This window comes from Trematomus bernacchii, unplaced genomic scaffold (genome assembly GCF_902827165.1).
Source record: "Trematomus bernacchii unplaced genomic scaffold, fTreBer1.1, whole genome shotgun sequence".
Taxonomy (NCBI): domain Eukaryota; kingdom Metazoa; phylum Chordata; class Actinopteri; order Perciformes; family Nototheniidae; genus Trematomus; species Trematomus bernacchii.
The window spans coordinates 1,264,517-1,286,956 of record NW_022987370.1 but is presented as its reverse complement, the minus strand read 5'-3'; the positions used below and the strand labels follow the sequence as shown (position 1 = coordinate 1,286,956).

Below are 22,440 nucleotides of genomic sequence, written 5' to 3'. Positions count from 1 at the left end.
TAATTGCACGCAGCGGCATTGTCCTATTTTTGAAGTTTTTGATGTCCTAGTTTGGCTGCTGTCTGTTCAAAACAACATACAAATAGTCGATTCAGCTTGATGCAGAATCAAAAAGGACTTCACTCAATAATTGATTACACTAGTTTCTTGTTTGTTTGCATTTCTTGGCTCTTTACGAAGGATACGAAGCCAGGTACCACTGTGGGACTTCCATAGAAAACCCAACAGCATCGGTTGATTCAGCAAAAAAACATATTTTTACTTTCAAGTGACAAATCCCTCGAGTGGCAGTGGACATTATGACTCAGGAGCAACATATTAAATAGTTTCTCTTTGTTATAGAGCCACAAAGTCAGGAGAAGGAGTTCATGTTTTCCAGTTTGGTGTGTTTGCTACCAGGATAACTGTCCTGATGTATGAATATGGTGGAAAGGGCAAAGAAAGAACCGAATAAATGTGGGAATTGAGCCGAATCACAGTGCAGATACACCATTTTGTTTGTGCTTTCTGAGTGCAGTAATGGTTTGATTATGATTTCTGTGTAAATGTAGCTGCTATTTCAGATCTCCTTTGATACATCTTGGTTGTTAAGCTGTTTCAAGACACCGGAGATGCATATATACGCTTCTTTGCTTTTCATGGAGGAAAACATGCACTTGGGTCCCTCTGCTACAGCCATTTTTCTATTTTCAATTTAAACTTCTATGTAGTACGTCTACATTGGTTTTCCTTTCTGTTTTGGACCCATTTACCAACAAGAGGCTAGTGTCTAAATGAGGCTACTAAAGTAAAGTAGCCTAAAACTAAACTTCATCACCGAACATTAGCCGCCTTTAGCTTAGCAGTGGTGACGTGAAGTCAACCTGGACCACCGCTTTGTTCCAGGTTTGCAGACATTTACATGTATTTTTTTGTAAAAGCATAATTTCTGTTTAAGTGTACATGGGATCGAGCAAGTTCTTTGACCACAACTGGTTTCTTTGCTCAAAGTGGTCAAAGATTTTGGTTACAAGCCTAAAATAACGTCCGTGTAACAAAAGCCTAAAGAAATGTAGTTCAACGGCATCAAATATGTCAGTAAATACAAAACTAAGATTTTCATTGACATAACTACACTGTAGCTATTAGGGCTGTACCCGAATATCCGAATATTCGTTCGTTGGAGTACTATTCAGGTTTCAATTTCGTTATTCGGATATTCGTTTTTTTTTTTCGTTTTTTTTTGGCAGCCGCGCTGCACTGTGGCTGCCAAATTGAATTTATTGAAAACTCCAATATCAACGTAAGAGCTTGTGCCTCTTCGGGGGGTGCTAACACTTAACCATAAACTTTATCGTTTACTTTCTCCGTCTTTATATGTAGATATTACTTTTTCTCCGTTAATCTCCGTCACGTTGTTTCCATAGCAACAACAACTTCCTGTCAACAGCGCTAACTCTCCTTCAAAATAAAAGCATGTCCATACAAAATAGGAAGCCTAGACAAATTACACTTAAGACATATACAACTGCAACGAAAGTAACAAACACAATGCAATATCCTTTTCAATTTCAAAGAACACAAATTGGGTTATACATTAACAAATAACTATAAAACAACAATACTGTAGAATAACTAAATGAATGCCGTGAATAAACCGAAATACACGTGTTGAAGCGGTTCGCTGCTGATTACTACGCACCACCCACCCCCACCCCCCCCCCCGCGCAGGCCGAATATTCGCTGCTCATTACTACCGAATATCCGGAGCCCGAAAAATGGTATTCGGGACAGCCCTAGTAGCTATGTACGTGTGACAAATAAAAGCCTTGAACCTTGAACCCCAAAGAGCATAATATGGCCTTTTTAAGCAATATATACAATAACAGGCTCTATTTTTAGAGAAAGATTGTTAATAATGGTACAGAATATAATTTCAAATCTGTTACAGGGCACAGACGTTGGACTTCTACACAAACCACCTTCCAATCTAACACCTTGTCTTTTGAAATGCTTACTTTTTACCCTTTTCATCAGAACACTACTTTGTGTAATGGCCCCGAACCTTAGCATTGACAACTTTTGCATTATATATAACCTATACATGTTTCTTTATGCTTCACCAATCCCCCGAAAAAAGAAGAGGGTTGTCACAGAGCAGATGTTGTTGTTGGGCTTAATGGTGAAATGGTCTACCAACCTAAAAGTGTGTTCAGACAGAACGAGAGACCAATTTTGGAGATGGTGCAATTGCAAAGTCAATGGGGGCAATTGTTGCATCATATTTCTCTCACTTCCTGTCTCCCTTTTACATGTTCAATATTGAACACAAAATAAATCTTCAAGAAACAGAAGAACAAGAAGACGGGTTTTAAAAAATTACCCTCACGTAAAACAAGCTCTGACCTTTCTGTGGAAATCTTCAAATACCAGACTAGAAAAAATACATCATTTGTTGTATGTTCTGTAACATATTAAAATACCCAAGACAGACATATATTCCCTCACATAAAGAACACTAACCATGCTCCATCACTAAAAGATGCAAAAAGGGCAGAAAACAAAGATGTTGCTTGATTAAATTCCCCTGTCTCAGATCATCTCTATCAATCAAAGCTCAGTGCAACGTAACACGGTTGAAAGGGTGTGTCAATCACAGCTAGAGGGGTTAAAAAAAAACACAACAGCAACCATAATTGCTTCATTATGCATCCATATAACAGCGTGCCATAAAGAAGCTGATTATATCCAATTATGGATGCCAAGGGATGTAATAAAACTAGCTCATCGTGAGGCTGATAGTGTATTGTCAGATTAAGAATTAAGGAAAAGTAAATGTGGGCAATGTTTGTCCAGCATTTGTTTCCAAATGATGTGTGAAACAACCCAACAAACAGTGTGTTTATTGACAGTTTCCCAGATGGCTTTTCTTCCATTTAAGCCAGACGTGCTTCAATGGGCCTCAAATAATAACTTCCTCACCAATCACAAACATGCTCTTGCTAAGGATTTGAACACATTTGTCCAACACACAGTATATAATACAGTATAATGACATGGGCGACTACACACACTCTGGACCTGGCAGATAAAGAAAGCCTCTCTCTGAACTGCATGGTCCGATGGTTTGACTACACATTTTCTCGACTCAGCACGGACCCTGGCCTCAGTTATGGAGTCCTGCTGACCAGCTGATATGAGAATAGAGAAATGAGTGTCCTGATGTTAGAGAAGCAAGGAAGGAGAGACAACAGTCCTAGAGTCGCCTGCCTGACGATTGAATAGGGAATGACTCACAATTTGTAAAAAAAAAACACGGTTTTGTAATTTCTTCCTAGGTAATTGAAATAAGTGATGCATCAGTCGAAAAGATAGAAAAATACATTGGTAAACAACACATTTTAGCAAAGATGAGAGCAACCCATCCAGGTACTTTCCCTCTACGTCACATGTGTCAATCTCAAGGCCCGGGGGCCAAATCAGGCCCTTGGTGGATTTAATTTCGGCCTGCAGGATAATTTTTTAATTACTATTAGATCTGGCCGGCCGGTATATTGCACGCACACCTTAACTCAATCCTGAGGGTCTCCTCAGCTCAGAGCCTGAGCCCAAACATTGATGACCTTGCACCCAAGATGAGAAGCCAAGTATCTGGCTTGAACTAGCATCACAGAGCAGCACACTGAGTTTACATGGATGTTTCCTTCTGCACTTTCTTTCTTGAGACAACAGGGCATGTTTGGTTTTTGCTTTGAGGGAAATAGATTTTTTGAAGCTGTGCCTGTGGGAAAATGTAATCATAAGAAATGACTCAGATGCACTGATTATTTAATGTTTAATGTTGTTTTTATAGGCAATCATTTAAGCTTTGTTAGTTCCAGGTTTAATATGTGCAATAAGTTCATTTCAATAAGTTCATTTCAATAAGTTCATTTCAATAAGTGTTGCTATAAACATTGAACCAGTCCGGCCCTCGACTAGTACCCATTTTTTTATTTTGGCCCACTGTGTATTTGAGTTTGACGCCCCTGCTCTACGTCATGGCAGCACCCCTTTTTGATTGGTGGTAAATACAGATTCAGAGGTCTTTACAAATCACATGAAGAACATGCATGTTTAAATCTACAAGGACCTTTACAACAAGATAACTACCTTCTGCTATGGCACAAAATGCTTAAATCTATATGTTCTTGTTCTGTATCTCTTGTATGAACTTCATTGTCTTCACCTGTGCAGTTAAAGCAAGCGATTAAAATGTAGCAAAGTTTAAAAGCTTCTGGAAAAAAAACAAACATTCTGTTGGTTTAAGTCGATGTGTCAAGTTAAACGGTTGAGTCTTTCTTCCTTGGTAACCATGACGAACCATCCCAGTCCTTCACTGCTGTGAGACCTCCATTCAGCAGACATGGTAAACAGTAAAGATGTCATGTGTTTGCCGTGCTCTGGTCATTGTACTGCTGTCCGTTTGGATAAGTATCTCCGGTAAAGTGTGGATGGGAAACTCAGACCTGGTGATATAATACTGTATAACAAGATGCAACACTTCCCCCGATCACTATTTGTTGTTATGGCGATGGTAGTGGGCTACAGAGGGATAATAAGGTGAGGAAATAGCACTGTGTTTCAAATCGAGTGCGAGCCGACACTCCGGCAATCTTCACGCATATTATCTGAGGAGTGAGAGTTTGAATAGATCCAGTGTAGTGATTTACTGGCCTTCTCAAGAACCACTGATCCAAAAAACTTCACACACACACACACACACACACACAACTCCACACTTCATTGGTTCCTCAGCAATACACCCACCAAGTGTAAAGTCCGACACACTCCATCCATTGAAGTTAGATAAGTGGAACTCACCGTTTCGTTAATTCGTTCAATTTTCTCCCCAGCATCCACTATTTCTATCTCTTTCTCCATCTGTCCTTCCAAAGAAATAGCTTCCTAAAAAAACACTTAAACCTGCAATAGCTTTGCCTCTTATCATCTGTCCTCTCCTAAATTGGTATCCTCTTCCTGATAATTGTTTGCAAAGTCGAGTGCTCTTGAGACCAGATCCAGATTAGTTTTCCACAAGTAAAGTAAAATTGTCAGTAGGGATGTCCCGATTCTCTTTCCTTTTAAAAGTCTCTGAAAGTGTCGGTTGTTTCAGTGCCGTTACCTGAGTGGCCGCTGTGTACTCGTCGTGTTGTTGTTGGTGTTTGTATTAGATTGGTCGTGTTGAACGTAGCTCTGTTCTTTCCACCACGCGGAACCTCCGCCTTGCAAACATTGCATCTGGCTGTTACACTGCCTTCGCTTTCAATTTTATAATACTTCCAAACTCCTGACATTTTCTCTGTCCCGACTCCCGAGGCACCAGCTGAACGTAGCCTCTTGTTAGCTTACTGCTACTATTAGACACTGCGCCCACTCTGTTGCCAGATTTGAGAGAAATAAGCAACCAGGTCTATGAAAACAAGCCCAAAAGAAGCAACACATACATGATGTTGTGTAATTTTAAACCAAAACTGAGGCCTCAGGATGACTTTAAGACGTGAACATGGTCATTTTTGTTTTGTAACATTAAATAAAATAATAAAAATATTTTATAAAAAAAATATATATATACCGTATATATTCTCCCGATTCCGATCTTTTGAAAATCACGTGATCGGATCCGATCCCTGATCACGTGATCGGATCGGGACATCTCTAATTGTCAGAGCCATGACTTCCCCCCCCTGGGTTAAGTGTCCCAGTAGAGTAGCTTTGTAGATGTCAGAGTATTTTAGATTGAGGTTCCTTTAACAGTTTGGTTCGTCTGTTCTGAGCTACTGGTGCAACATGACTCTATGAAGACATCCTGCTCCATATGTCGAGATATAGCAGCTCATTAGCCGACAAAAAACACACAATGGTCGATTTCAGGTGATTATTTTACACGAGTGAAAACATAGTTACATTGACATGTTTTGCTAGTATATGCCCCGTAATACCACACACTAGCTCTGTATGTAAATAAAAGATAGAATACATATTAAATCAGTCAGTCGGTCATTCTATAGCAGGGGTGTCAAACTCAAGGCCCGGGGGCCAAATCCGGCCCGCGACTTCATTTCATGCGGCCCCACAAGAGCTTGCAAAGAATATAATATGTTTATTATACGGTTACATGCAGATTTACAGAAGCACGTTGCCCATAAACGACATGTCCCACAATGCATCTCAAATTTGACTTTTTCTCAGAATTTGACTTTTTTTTTGTCCAAATATGCCTTTTTTCTTAGAATTAGCCTTTTTCCTCATAAATAGATATTTTTTTCAAAATGTCACTTCTCTTTTTCAAAATGTCACAATCAATGTTTTTCCAGAATGTGGCTTTTCTTTTAAAATCATATTGTGACATTCTTACTGAAGAGACTTGCAATTATTTGCTCTAGACTTCTGCTTTCAGACGTAGTTAATTATGAAGTTATATTAATTAATGATATAGTCTTAAAGTTACAACCGGCCCTTTGAGTGCAACCATAATGCTGATGTGGCCCGTGATGAAATTGAGTTTGACACCCCTGTTCTATAGGGACTTTGCTTGGGAACCGAAGGGTGCTAGTCCCAATCTGATGCATGCTTTTGCATATATAAATATGTGTTTTAGTCCTAATGTGTATAGTTCCTGTGAAGGAGTGTGCATAGCAATATGTTTATTTAATAGCAGACGGAACAACTACATTTCCACTTTGGGATAAATAAAGGGTCTTCATCTTTTAATATGTTAAACCTGCAAGACCATGCAAAGAAGATAGTGGAAAGTGTTTTTTTTAAAAGAGATTTTTCACTCAAAAACGCTTCATACGGGCTAAAAAACAGCACTTTGAGAGGTGCAATGAGCTGAAACTCACCATGAAGCTCTGTACAGCCAAGAAGAGCTGCAGGTCCAGGTCTATAATACTCTGTATGTTCATAATGTGAAATCACTCTGCAAGGTGCTAGTCCCAATCTGATGTTTCTGTTTATTTAGGATTAGCTTTTGCTCTTGAGAAAAGATACTCTTCCTGGGGTCCGACACTTAAAACAATACAACAACATTCAAGACATAAATCCTGACATCAACAATCTCATCCACTTTCAACATCAATCTCAGCCAAGGATGAGTGCACAAGACACCCACCAGTACGAAGCATGAGATACAATTCAATTAGGGTTCACAGCTCACACGGGTACATGCTCATTAGTAGATGGCCCTTCAATCTCTTCTTGAAAGAGGCTCTGGACTCTATTTCAGCAAAGTAGTGCTGCATGCTTTTATGTAAATATGTTTTTAGTCCTAATATGAAAAGATCCTTTGAAGGAGTGTGCATTATAATATGTATATTTAATAGCAGACAGAACTACCATTTCCCCTAGGGGATTAATACAAAAAAGTGTCTCCTTCTTCCTAATCCTCCTAATATGTTAAGCCTGCAAAATGCATGCAAAGAAGGTATAGTGGAAAGTGTTTTTCAAAGCGATTTTTTCACTCAAAAACCCTTCATACTGCAGCTAAAAGCAACACTATGAGATCAAATACAGTAAGGGTGCAATACGACAGCTAAAGAAGAGCCGCATACTGTATCCATAACTATAACACTCTGTATGTTCATAAGTGTGTGGCGTGTGGCGCAGTGGATAGAGCCTTGGTGTTGGGATAAGGGTTCAAACCCCACTGCAGTCAGCATGTCGTTGTGTCCCTGGGCAAGACACATTACATTACATGTCATTTGTTAGACGCTTTTATCCAAAGCGACTTACATACATTCAGTACTGTGGACAATCCCCACAGGAGCAATTTGTGGTGAAGTGTCTCAGGGACACAACGACAAGCTGACTGCAGTGGGACTCGAACTTGCTACCCCCTGATTCCAAGTCCAGCACACTATCCACTGAGTCCAGCACACTATCCACTGAGTCCAGCACACTACCCACTGAGCCACAGCCTCCAGACACTTCACCCCAAATTGCTCCTGTGGGGATTGTCCACAGTATTGAGTATGTAAGTCACTTTGGATAAAAGCGTCTAACATGTAATAAGTACGTCTCTCACAATTGTTTATTGGGGTTTGATTTATTATAAATGTAAGAGAGACAGAACATGGTGGGAGTTCATGTTATATGAACACCATTATAAAAATAAATCAATGGAAAAACATGGGAACATATTTGCTGTGTTATCAACCTGCACCATTTATATACAAGAGTATAATGTCCCTACTTAGAGAAGCTGGTCTTTATAATGACTGAACTAAACAAGGCCCTACAGTATTGAGGATAAGTGGGTGCATTGTGCAGATTACCATGAAGTGAAATTACCCTCATTGTTTTCTATGAATCTATGAGAGCAGATATGATGAGGACAGATTGTTTGCTACACTGTGCATCTCTTGTTATCTTCTCGTACTTGAACCAATTGCTGAACAATTACATTGCCAGGTGAGAATGGCTTCCAATATTCCAGCTCATATTCAGATGTTGTTGTTGTTGTTGTTTGGGAAATCTCATACATATGATATGTAAAATAGGGTGGTCCTTAGAGCCATGTACATTTTCGAATTGATTTATTTTAAGCTCCAACCACCGGAATTCGAGTCAAGAAAAGTCTCCTGGTGAATTTTATTCAAATCCCAGCAACATTTACCCCCCTCTCATCAACCTTGAAGTTCAGCCTCACGTAGGGTGGTTCTTAAAATTGAAAGTTGAAAAGTCTAGGGTACATGTTGTCAGATTGAGGAAAACATTCACCAGGAGAGTTTGAAGCTTAGACTTTCCCACTTTCAATTTGAAGGACCACCCTAATGTCAAATTAATTGATTGCCATTTTCTACATTACATCTAGGCCTATATTACAATGTTATTAGAACCCATATTACACCATCATACACCCCCTATTAAACCGTAATTACACCCGTATTACATCATTATTACACCTGTATTACACCCATATTATACCAAAGCTACACCCATGATTACACCCATGTTACACTGTTATTGTACTCATATTACACCTATATAACACCCTTATTATACCCATATTACTACCATTATTATACCCATATTACTACCATTTTACACAGCTATTACACCCATGTTACACTGTTATTGCACTCATATTACACCTATATAACACCCTTATTATACCCATATTACACCATTATACCCATATTACACCCTTATTATACCCATATTACTACCATTATAACACCATTATTATACCCATATTACTACCATTTTACACAGCTATTACACCCATGTTACACTGTTATTGCACTCATATTACACCTATATAACACCCTTATTATACCTATATTACACCTATATAACACCCTTATTATACCCATATTACTACCATTTTACACAGTTATTACACCCATGTTACAACACTATTACACCTGTATTACACCCATATTATACCCATATAACACCCAAATTATACCCTTATTGCACAGTTATTACAACCATTTTACACATGGACACAGCCTTTAAAATGACTATAGGATACATAAACCATTAAAGGGTTAACTTGCATCACATGGTTCCAATACAAAACTCAATCTACAGTTTCAAGGACATTGTTTTGCCCTTTAGATGTCCTTCTTGTACGAACAGATAGACGTGTGGGAAGAAAGAGGGGAATTGTGGTGGTGATAAAATGTCTTATTGGAGCCATTACACAGTGTCATGGTAACTTGGTTTTTTCATCACCAAGCTGGGAGTTTTCCCTCTCTCAGCTTCTCTTGTGTCCGTTATCATATCTCTTTCAATCTTTCTCCCTCCCTCCCATCTTCCTTCTGCATTCGTTCTTCCCATTCAGTTCCAGTGTTTGTTAAGGAGCCAGTAAAAGTGGCACCAGCAGCTGTCCAAACACTGATGACCCCCCGCTGTGTGTGGAAGACCCCCCTATGGTCCCGGTTGATTTCGTGCTATTATAACAGCTTGACGTTTTATTTTTTTTTAAACACGACTGTCACCATGGCACCAAGGAATGGAAAGGGCAGAAGAAGTGGAAGATGGAGGAAGAAGAAGGTGGAAAATGTGGAGAAATCTAAAGAAAGCGTGCTGTAAAATAACTAGAAGATAAAACTAAAAGCGAGAGGATGAGTAATGTAGTCAGAATTTAAACTAAAATAAATGACATTCAAGGGATGAGTGGCTCCTTATTTTCATCTAAAGTAACAGACAGAGAATCAGCACTTTTGAAACAGGGCTGAAACAGAGGGGATTATGGGTAATGCTGCAATTATCTGTTTGGTGTTTCAGCCAATCAGAGACAGGCTCTGGATATATCTGAGACCTGTGATATATTGATGAGAAACAGTATAATAGGGGACCTTAAAGGGGACCTATCATGCAAAATGCACTTTGGTACGTCTTTTCTACATGAATATGTGTCCCCGGTGTTCCAGGGAACTCACCAAGTGTCAGAAAACACAACCCTCTCTATTTTCCTCCATACCCAAATCTCTAAAAAAGAGGCTGCAACGGATCTGATAAAAACTGATTCAGATTTGAACACTGTCCTGACGTCAGGACGGTGGCGCTACGGCTATTGGGCCAACTCCACCAATCAGGAGGAGACAGCCACGGCCATTGCCGTTCGAAAGCGCTGGAGACGCTGTAGTACATATGCCAGGCCTGTAGATGGTGCTGTTCTCACAGAATCAGCCCTTGCTAAAACAGAGCTAAAAAATGTCAAATTGAGCGAAATGAGGCATGGCTAAAATGCATGATCTGTTTGGTATTTTGAAAAAAAAAAAGTATAAATATGCCTTATATAGGTATGGCCCTACACTATATTATTCAAATATAGCATGATACGTCCACTTTAAGGATAAAAACACAAGAATGTGAGCAAAGAAAAACAGTTGTGAAGTTATTCATCAGCTAGCTCGCAAACAAAGCGAACGTCAATGAAACGGTGAAGTATGTTCCCACACCTTCTTCACACTTAGGATATGAACCAACAATTATCCAATTATAGCTAACAAAAAAGCATCGAGTCTCAGCAATGTTGAGGCAAAGGACACCAAGAAAGTATTGATCCAATGGAAGCAAGAGTGAATGAAAATATATCAAATACAGAAGAAGTAGTCTCAATATTCAGGAAGTACAACTGTATTTGGTAGACTGATACCAAGAGGAGATACGATTCAAACAGGAGAGTTTGGACAAGCAACTAGAATGAAGAGAAGTAATTATGGAAACTATTAAACATGCATTTCAAGACTTGTCCTTACCAAGTTTCTGGACTTCTAATGAATGGGTGCTTACTATTTAGGGTTATTAAACATGTGGCGAACAACTCCCCATTATTTATGAGACTAGATGGTGGACATTATGCAAGAACAACTCACTAATAACATACCTAATTTATTTCATTTAAGACATTGTATTCATTATTTTCTCTTGGGTGAGATGGCCTTGAATCGCGAACACTTAGTCAACCCTTCTTTAAAATGTAAGAAATAATGCCTTTAGAAAACGTTTAAAAATGTTACTAAATGTCTGTTAACCTGCACACCATGCTATTGCCCAGATTTCAACACATTTCTCTAAATCCTTCTGACTAGCAGTGAAGTCTTAAAGCCTTGAGAAATGAAACCCATTTGACACAATTGGCGGGAAACCCCGAATGCTTCAAGACCGGCTTGTTTGCCCATCAGTACTGACTCAGATCTCTTTTCAGAGCATCCCTTCTGCTCCAGATTATCAGCAGAGTGCAGTTAAAGACTGGGTTACATCGTAATGGCTACCTCTAAAGCAGGGGTGTCAAACTCAATTTCATCGCGGGCCACATTAGAATTATGGTTGCACTCAAAAGGCCGGTGGTAACTTTAAGACTATATAAATATACATAGATAAATATATATAATATATATGAAATAATGTATTATTTTACAATATTTCCTCTGCATTGGATTATTATCTAGGGTAATAACTTCATAATTAACTACGTCTGAAAGCAGAAGACTAGGGCAAATAGTTGCAAGTCTCTTCAGTGCGCATCTCACAAAATGAGATGCATTGTGGGACATGTAGTTTATGGGCAACGTGCTCCTGTAAAGCGGCCCGTAACCTTATAATAAACTGATTATATTCTTTGCAAGCTCTTGTGGGCCACATCAAATGAAGTGGCGGGCCGGATTTGGCCCCAGGGCCTTGAGTTTGACACCCCTGCTCTAAAGGCTAAGCAGACCTAATATGCAACAGTTAGTGAGCGGCTTGTGTTTTTGCAGACCAGAGAGTGCTTCTTTTTTGGTCTTTTTATAATGTATTTAATTAAAAACATGTCCTATTTTGCCCCACCAGTTATGAACGCTTGTTATTAAGGAACTGGGTCAAGAAAACAAGATTGCATCAAGGGTAAGGCGAGGTTAAGTCCTTATCTGCCATTATAACTGACAATTACAAGCCAATACCCAAAATAAGACAATGGAAATAAAGTATTTCAATCTGGGGACAGTTCAGTAGGAAAAGGACTATATAGAAGATAGAAATGGTATCCAGATTTTGTAGTAAAAAGTGAATTCATTTTTGGTTACATCGCTAACCACATCTGCATCTCGTTGTCTTGGTGCTTGTTCTCTGTGTAAAGACAATACAGTTACATCTAATCAAAAGGTACAATCAGTACAAAAACTACGTATTGCTGAAATTATCCAACTCCGACGGGCCAATTTAAAATAGATTTTCGCATCACTTGCAACCGTTTCTCAAGGTCCAATCCCCAAAAGAAATTCTGCTAATCATACAAAAGCGATACAAATGCAAATTAAGTCTTGCAGGTGAGTGCAATTTGCCCTTTCTTTGCTTATCTGATTGAAATTATCCATGTGGTAAAGTACACAGGAAGCAGAACAATGTACAAATATCGTTTTCAGACTTGGTCGTAAACAGACTTGTTGCAGAGGTATTCCTCAAAAGTTAAGTAAAGGGATTTAACTTCGACAGAGAATAACCTACCCTGGATTTAATATCCCAGTCTCTCAGAGCTCTCGTTGTTTTGAAACGAACACCCTCAGGCTATAATGATATGTTGTCCAAAAAACATCATAATCAGCCTCCAAAATCTACCGTTTGCAATTTAGCATGTGCTGTAATTTATAAAAATAAATGTTTTAATACACAAGTCATCCAGTTTCTCTTTGATCCCAATTCTCTTGGACTCTGAGGTATTTATTTAATTTTCAAAGAAGCCATATTGTGCTTTTTTGGGTTTGAGAAATGGAAGGAGAGAGACAGAAACAAAGAGAGAGAAAGACAGAGATATACATTGGACAAGGAGAGACAGAAATGGACACAAAAAGACAGAAATGTCCAAAGAGAGAGAGAGAGAAATGGACAGAATTTGAATCAGAGCAGTAAAGGTAAACCCTGCTTTCTTTCATGCGTGTGCACCAGCTTGTTTAGGTCCGTATAGATGGGATGTATCATCGTCTTGCTTCACTCTACATCCTCCTCAGGGTGTATTTATAAGAGTGTGTGTCATCTTGTACGAGTGTGAACGGCAGCCATGTTTTGGCCGCTCCTTCAGATCTAATTTGTGTCATCGCTGCCGTTATGGTGTGATTTCAAGAGCTTAAGGCAACAGCTGTTCTCTGATGCTCTGACTCTAGTGGCTGCATCACATTTACGTCTGTCTCAGTTCATCGCTGTCTCTTCCTGTCTGTTTCTCTGTCTCTTCCTGTCTGTTTCTCTGTCTCTATGTCCATTTCTCTGTCTCTTCATGTCCATTTCTCTGTCTCTATGTCCATTTCTCTGTCTCTATGTCCATTTCTCTGTCTCTTCATGTCCATTTCTCTGTCTCTTCCTGTCCGTTTCTCTGTCTCTATGTCCGTTTCTCTGTCTCTATGTCCATTTCTCTGTCTCTTCCTGTCCGTTTCTCTGTCTCTATGTCCATTTCTCTGTCTCTTCCTGTCCGTTTCTCTGTCTCTATGTCCATTTCTCTGTCTCTATGTCCATTTCTCTGTCTCTTCCTGTCCGTTTCTCTGTCTCTATGTCCATTTCTCTGTCTCTTCCTGTCCGTTTCTCTGTCTCTATGTCCGTTTCTCTGTCTCTATGTCCATTTCTCTGTCTCTTCCTGTCCGTTTCTCTGTCTCTATGTCCATTTCTCTGTCTCTATGTCCACTTCTCTGTCTCTATGTCCGTTTCTCTGTCTCTATGTCCATTTCTCTGTCTCTTCCTGTCCGTTTCTCTGTCTCTATGTCCGTTTCTCTGTCTCTATGTCCACTTCTCTGTCTCTATGTCCATGTTCTGTCCATTTCTCTGTCTCTTCCTGTCCATTTCTCTGTCTCTATGTCCATTTCTCTGTCTCTTCCTGTCCATTTCTCTGTCTCTTCATGTCCATTTCTCTGTCTCTTCATGTCCATTTCTCTGTCTCTCTGTCCATTTCTCTGTCTCTTGTCCATTTCTCTGTCTCTATGTCCATTTCTCTGTCTCTCTGTCCATTTCTCTGTCTCTTGTCCATTTCTCTGTCTCTATGTCCATTTCTCTGTCTCTATGTCCATTTCTCTGTCTCTTCCTGTCCATTTCTCTGTCTCTTCATGTCCATTTCTCTGTCTCTATGTCCATTTCTCTGTCTCTTCATGTCCATTTCTCTGTCTCTTCATGTCCATTTCTCTGTCTCTTCATGTCCATTTCTCTGTCTCTATGTCCATTTCTCTGTCTCTTCATGTCCATTTCTCTGTCTCTATGTCCATTTCTCTTCGTCCATTTCTCTGTCTCTATGTCCATTTCTCTGTCTCTATGTCTATTTCTCTGTCTCTTCATGTCCATTTCTCTGTCTCTTCATGTCCATTTCTCTGTCTCTATGTCCATTTCTCTGTCTCTTCATGTCCATTTCTCTGTCTCTATGTCCATTTCTCTTCGTCCATTTCTCTGTCTATGTCCATTTCTCTGTCTCTATGTCCATTTCTCTGTCTCTTCATGTCCGTTTCTCTGTCTCTTCCTGTCTGTTTCTCTGTCTCTTCATGTCCATTTCTCTGTCTCTATGTCCATTTCTCTGTCTCTTCATGTCCATTTCTCTGTCTCTTCATGTCCATTTCTCTGTCTCTTCATGTCCATTTCTCTGTCTCTATGTCCATTTCTCTGTCTCTATGTCCATTTCTCTGTCTCCATGTCCATTTCTCTGTCTCCATGTCCATTTCTCTGTCTCTTCATGTCCATTTCTCTGTCTCTATGTCCATTTCTCTGTCTCTTCATGTCCATTTCTCTGTCTCTATGTCCATTTCTCTGTCTCCATGTCCATTTCTCTGTCTCCATGTCCATTTCTCTGTCTCTTCATGTCCATTTCTCTGTCTCTATGTCCATTTCTCTGTCTCTTCATGTCCATTTCTCTGTCTCTATGTCCATTTCTCTGTCTCTATGTCCATTTCTCTGTCTCCATGTCCATGTTTTGTCAATTTCTCTGTCTCTATGTCCATTTCTCTGTCTCTATGTCCATTTCTCTGTCTCCATGTCCATGTTTTGTCAATTTCTCTGTCTCCATGTCCATTTCTCTGTCTCTTCATGTCCATTTCTCTGTCTCTATGTCCATTTCTCTGTCTCTTCATGTCCATTTCTCTGTCTCTTCATGTCCATTTCTCTGTCTCTATGTCCATATTTTGTCCATTTCTCTGTCTCTATCTCAATTTTCTGTCCTTTTCTTTTTGCCTCCATCTGTCAATTGCTGTCTTTCCCTCCATCCATTTCTGTCTCTTTGTGTCAATTTCTGTCTTTACCCCTGCCCATTTCTGTCTTCCTCTGTTGATTTCCATCTCTCTCCGCCCATTTCTGTCTCTCTGTCCATTTCTGTCTTTGTTTCTTTATCCATTTCCATCTCTTTATTTACATGTCTGTCTCTCACTGTCCACTGCTGTCTGTTCTAGTCCATTTTTTGTCTCTATGTCCTTGTTATGTCTTTCTCCATCCATTACTGTATCCATTACTTGTCTCTTTCCGTCTCTTTCTGCCCATTTTCTGTCTCTTTCTGCCCATTTCTGTCTCTCTGTGTCCATTTCCCAAACTCAAAGAAAGCCTAATAGGGCTTCTTTCAAATTAAAAAAACACCTCCGAGAATCGAGATTAAAAAGGGACTTGGAGAACTTGTGAATTAAACCCATGGAAGAATTAAAAAATTAGGAGACTGTTAAAAAGCTCATCTGTTCGGCTTCAAAACTCCTGCTGAAATAATAATAGCCGCTTTCACACCAAGTACTTTGCCGTACTTAGTACCCAGCACTTAGTATCCCCATGGAACTAAAGAGCAGATCGCGTTCACACCGGAATAAATTCCCTGAGGGAAGATTACGCAAATGAAGCCGCTGACGTCACTTCTTCTTCTTCTGCTTTGGGTTTACTGGCAGGCCGCAAACAACTTCACGGCGTATACTGCCACCCGGAGTCGCCGGCCGGAAGTCCCCGGAGTTGGGGACTGGCTTCAGTAGAAGCTGCTGGGACTCCCAGCAGCTTCTACTGAAGCCTTCCGAGTAAATCGCCAGAACGCCGACACCTCCTCATCACTCCACCGCTCCCATGTTTTTTTTTGTGTTGCCATAAGTTATTCTCTCTCCGTTGGTGCGCGGGGCTAATGCTAATGCTAATAATGCTAATGCCAGCAAATACAATGGCGGCTTCAAAAAACATTTCAGAGTTTTACGGGGCGTGGTTTGCAATTCGCCCAGCCAATCAGAAATTGGTACTTTTTTCTCCCCAGGATAGTCCCACCTCTCTAGCAGGCACTAGAAATTGGGGTAAAAGTTCTCTGAACTAAGTTATCTTTTTGGTGTGAACGCAAAATTCCAGGCACTAACGGAACTAAACGGGAAATTACTCCGGTGTGAAAGCGCCTAATGACCTTGTCCAACTGGTTCAGTATTATTTTAAAGTAAACCAGTCTTAATTGGCAGTGATTCTGAAGATGTGAGGGCTGTAGTGAAACTAAATTAAGTCCAATGCTAAAGGCCATGCCTAAGAGTCAACTTTTAATTAATTACAGCCCATGCTAAATTGAAAATGGTAGATTTTGGAGCCTTATGATGTTTTTTGGACAACTTTGAATTAAAAAACACCCCAGAGTCGCAGACAATCAAGTAAAAAATTAACGAGAGCACTACCCTCGTTAAAAGCTTCAAACTCAGGTTATTTCTCAAGCTTTCTGTCTTTCTAACTCGTGTAAATGTGTAGAAGTCAATGTGACAATCCGACACAAGAACCCATAATTCACCATGACAGCTTTTTAATTAATGTTGGTTAATCATATAGTGTCTGGATCTCTAATTGCCTAATATTTGCAGAGGAAGTTTCTTATAAAAAGGATCATGTGATTAGACTTATCCCGATCAAATCTGTGAAAAAATATGGATTTCGAGACGCGCTCTAATTAGAGTTTATAAGTAGAAAAGCATGAGATCATTTTGACAGAAAACAGTGGGTGATTTCTTAATTCATCCAATTATAAGTTCAGAATCTGGCGTTCTTTTCAAGTCATTTTTCACTCATTAAAAGCTTGTTTTGATCTTTAAAATTAATAAGTTTCATCGTCTACAATTAGTAAGAAAGAAATGAAAATGCAAAACATGTTTCTTCTAATTAAACATGTGGTTACTAATGAATAAATGAGTGGTGATGCAACGGTGCTCACTCCATTTGGGTTAAATTGGCTCAAAATAATGAGATGACTGCCGGACAATTTCCTCTAGTTTTTAGGTGAACATTAATTCTGTTTCCTGTTATTGTTCGTGTCTGTTTTATGTCACTGTGTGCCTGTGCATACATCACACACACACCACTGCAAACACACACTACACACACACACACACTCTTCCCTGCAGAATACACTGTGTGTGTGAGAGGTTTCCTACCAGAAGGGGCATGGCGAGGTCAGCGAAGTAGACGAACGCCGCTCCGAGTGTGAACCCCACCGCCACAGGGACGAAGGCAAACGAGCCGTATTTCCCAGAATCCTCGGCCATGCCGATCGCCGGCGCCAGCAACGACCAATAAGAAGCAGCCAGCATCACCTGAGAGACGAGAGGAAAGAGAGAAATAGGGAAATTAGATAAGATGAAACCATCATAGCAGAGGTGTACCTTCAAACACAGATAAAATGTCATTTAATATGTTAATGAAAAAAAAATGTTTTGTATCTGACAAAGAACCTGAAATGAGCATAATAGGGCGCCTTTGATTTGGTAAATCATCAAAACTAAAGGTTTAAAGTCTGCAATACTGTCGTGAGTTAGTGCATGTGTGTGCGTGTGCGTGTGCGTGCGTGTGTGCATGTTTCAATAGGTGTGCCATGTCAGTGTATCTTCAGCGTCTGTTGTTCATCACTCAAAGTAGCTTCCTGCCAATCTTGAGTCTGATTGGGTTCAGCTCCTCTCCTCCTCCTCACACACACACACACACACTCACACACACACACCTATCAGCACAGGATAAAAGAGTGTGTGTTCACTCCTGCCAATTAAAAGTAGTGGAGGCTGCAGAAGTGATGCACTGCGAGAAGCAAATCTAGTCAGAGACACAGAGAGTATGATTGCAACTCAGAAACTGGATATTTGGGAGCGGAAAACTTGTGAATTATGTAAAAACTCTAAAGTTTAGAAGTTGAATCACCAAAGTCTGGCAGCAATCACATCCTCGCCATGATTGCAGGGAGTTGAGACTGGATATAGTGTATATTATACATTTATTTTGTATTTAATATTCCATTCCCATCACTCTTAATGTAAATAATATCCCGCTTTATATTGTGTCTAAAGCCCTTCAATAGTGTTTTATTGTCAGAGTTTATAGATTCATTATCTTCACGGTCTACTGTATATGTTCTACTTTTTAACGCTGCTTTAAATTGTATTTAAACTGCTTGGGGCCCCGGACCAGAAGGGGGCCCCCAAAGAAGGTAGATTAAGATCCAGGTCCACAGCAACGACAACATGACACAACCTTTAATTTCCTGCAACAACATGTCGGGAAAGCCCCTCAAGGAGGCCCCGTGCATAGCGTGCCGTAAAATTCTGCTTCTTATTTTAAGTTTCGTTGCCTTGCTCCGCTCTGGGGGAGGGGGGGGGGGGGGGGGGGGGGGGGGGGGGGGGGGGGGGGGGGAAGCTGGTTCGAGGGGCCCCCAGTGAATTTTTGCCTCGGGCCCCCACAGACTCTAGAATCGCCACCGCACATAGCAATAAGAAAATGTGAGAAACACAACTATACTGTACAGGTGGAAGAAGGAACTTAGAATACCCAATAGGAGGATAAGTCAACGGTATTTATTTGTAATTATTTTGGCATCGTCATCCCTTCACTGGGAAATAAGTTGGGCAATGATATCAAAAGTGAAGCTGGAAAGAAATGAACATAAAAACTGAGAATGTAAAGTAAGTAAAATAAAGTGGGGCAGGAATGAGTCTGGGAATGAGTTAGCATTTTACAGGGTATATGCAGGAATCCTGAAGTCAAATGTAAAACCTTTTAAGACCTTTTTTAAGACCCTTTCCATAAATTTGAAGATCTCATCGCCACTTTGAGTTCTAACCGGTTACATTGGCGACACACTTTACCTCACATTTACTATATACAGTATTGATTGTCCTTCCTCCTTATCTTCCAACCATTTGGACGCAGACTTGAATTTCCCCATAACGATGTTGTTTAACAACCGGCGTAAACGGACCTTCGCGCGCTATCAAGCAGTGAGCGTGCGATGTCCTGTTCAGATGACGTCAAATCCAACCGGATGCCATAAATAAACTACACAGAATCACACTACACACCTACGCAATGATTACATTCAGGCAGACTGTAGAATACAACCTCTTTGGACAATTTATATACTTATTGAAAACAAGCTACAAAATGTAATACCTTGGGAAATGCCGTTTAATACTTTTTAATAGCCTTCATTTTCACTAATTTGATTTATCAACTTTTAATACTTTTTAAGACCCCGCGGACACCCTGTAGTATACAGAGTTCCTGCAGGTTTCACCAACTCAAATGTAAGACTTATTAAGACCACTTTGAATAGAATTTAAGACCTATTTCACGGCGAGAAAGTATGAAGGAAAATTGCTATGAAAGAAGAAATACGTCCCATAATTACTTACAAAGTAAATGTATTCATGTTCAACATAAGAATGATGACTGAACATAACAGCATACAGAACTGTGTTAGCGTGTTAGACAACGCGCGTGCGTGCGTGCGTGTGTGCGTGCGTGTGAGACAATAGCTATATTCAGAGCTCTGCTGCCTTGGCGACAATCTTTCATCATGTACAGACAGAGAGATCGAAATATCGTTTCCGTATACACAATCAACAGACAGTATTTCCTCCAAGGCTGGACTTTTCAACAACCTTATGCAGACAGAAAGGAAATATATGTTCCCGTTTGTACAATTAAATTAAACTTCTCCTGACGACCCCTCGTGCATTTTCCATCACCTCCAGCAATTTCATCTTAACTCATTCTTCTATAGCGCACTGCTGGAACCCACTTAAGGGCAGCTCTGTTTATAAAGGCTTCGTTATGGCACTAAAGCAGCAGCCTGGTTAATAATTGGAGAGCTGGTTTCCATTCTATACGTATTCACTTCACTTCCAATTACCCACGAAGGGAGTGGTTCCAGCCTTATGAGATTCCCGGTAAAGTTGTATACTCGCTATACATGGTTACATGTCATTTGCTCAACCTATACCTTCCTGCACTAACACCTACTCCATAATCACACAGAAGGATTCTTGAGGGGATTATTTTTATCTTCCTCACCAACTTTTCTACGTACTCCCTCTCTGCGTGGTCTAAAGAACAATCCGGAGAACATCGAGTACTTTCGTGCAAATTGAGTGAAGGTGGGGAGCCGTTGAATCTTTAATGAACAACAATTCAGAGCACACATAAGAAGAACACTTTGAAAAACTTCTCTGGAAACTGCCAAGCCTCGGAGGTGAAGAAAAAAACGTAAACGAATATAAATGAAGACTATTTACTTTAAAGCACTATTTGTGTTTTGCAAATACTTCAAAGGAAGCAAAAAAAAGTGGGAGAAAATGCATGATGTTAAATCTACTTACATCTAATTATGTAAGATGGTCCATTTTTCTTTCCTGTAACTGATATGTAGTCTACAAATACACTGAAAAATCTGCTTAAAAGCCTCTAATTGCCTGAAAAGTAGACAAATGGAAATTAAGCACAGTCCGCAGCACGGTTTTTCACGACAGGCTATTGTTTTGTTTGCTCCAAGGACAAGAGGAATGGTGAGGCTAATACAATGTGGTTTAAAAAAAGGAAAATATGGGCGCTTACTGTAGGGTTCAAAGCATAAATGGGCAATCTCACCCGCTGACAGTTACAAATGGCCGAGAGGAATCACAGGTTGAGATATTTTAAATCCAATTGCCAGGAACAACAGATCACTTAACCCTACAGAGAACCTCACATCCATTATGCAAATATGTGAAATAAGAGGCCAACGGGAGACAGGAATCTCATTTCTGAGCCCAGCTTCTAGTAAACAAAGCCCTTACTGGCTGCTATTCAAAAAGGCAATGGGATTATTCCATTGGATTTTGGGTTATTGCAGAAAATAACAAACATTCATTATACATTCATGTTTTATTCAGCAGGATAATTGCCACATATTAATGTAAAAAGCTAATGTTGGGCTATAAAGGAACTACAGCACGGTCAAATGACTTCACTTCACCACCGCTAAGCTAAAGGAGGCTAATATTGGGCTATAAAAGAACTACAGCACGGTCACATGACTTCACGTCACCACCGCTAAGCTAAAGGTGGCTAATGTTGGGCTATAAAGGAACTACAGGACGGTCACATGACTTCACGTCACCACCGCTAAGCTAAAGGTGGCTAATGTTGGGCTATAAAGGAACTACAGCACGGTCACATGACTTCACGTCACCACCGCTAAGCTAAAGGAGGCTAATGTTGGGCTATAAAGGAACTACAGCACGGTCACATGACTTCACGTCACCACCGCTAAGCTAAAGGTGGCTAATGTTGGGCTATAAAGGAACTACAGCACGGTCACATGACTTCACCACCGCTAAGCTAAAGGCGGCTAATGTTGGGCTATAAAGGAACTACAGCACGGTCACATGGCTTCACATCACCACCGCTAAGCTAAAGGAGGCTAATGTTGGGCTATAAAGGAACTACAGCACGGTCACATGACTTCACATCACCACCGCTAAGCTAAAGGAGGCTAATGTTGGGCTATAAAGGAACTACAGCACGGTCACATGACTTCACATCACCACCGCTAAGCTAAAGGCGGCTAATGTTGGGCTATAAAGGAACTACAGCACGGTCACATGGCTTCACATCACCACCGCTAAGCTAAAGGAGGCTAATGTTGGGCTATAAAAGGGAACTACAGCACGGTCACATGACTTCACATCACCACCGCTAAGCTAAAGGAGGCTAATGTTGGGCTATAAAGGAACT

General features: G+C 40.2%; 1 protein-coding gene across 2 annotated transcripts in view; it reads right to left on the bottom strand.

The window, feature by feature from the left end:
* LOC117484472 (zinc transporter ZIP11-like) overlaps positions 1–22,440 on the bottom strand; it is a 142,508-nt gene that overhangs the window by 91,904 nt on the left and 28,164 nt on the right. For both annotated transcript variants that reach the window (XM_034132945.1, XM_034132946.1), the window contains exon 4: positions 17,835–17,993. In XM_034132945.1, coding sequence (XP_033988836.1) covers positions 17,835–17,993 — 159 coding nt within the window. The remainder of the gene's footprint in view (positions 1–17,834; positions 17,994–22,440) is intronic.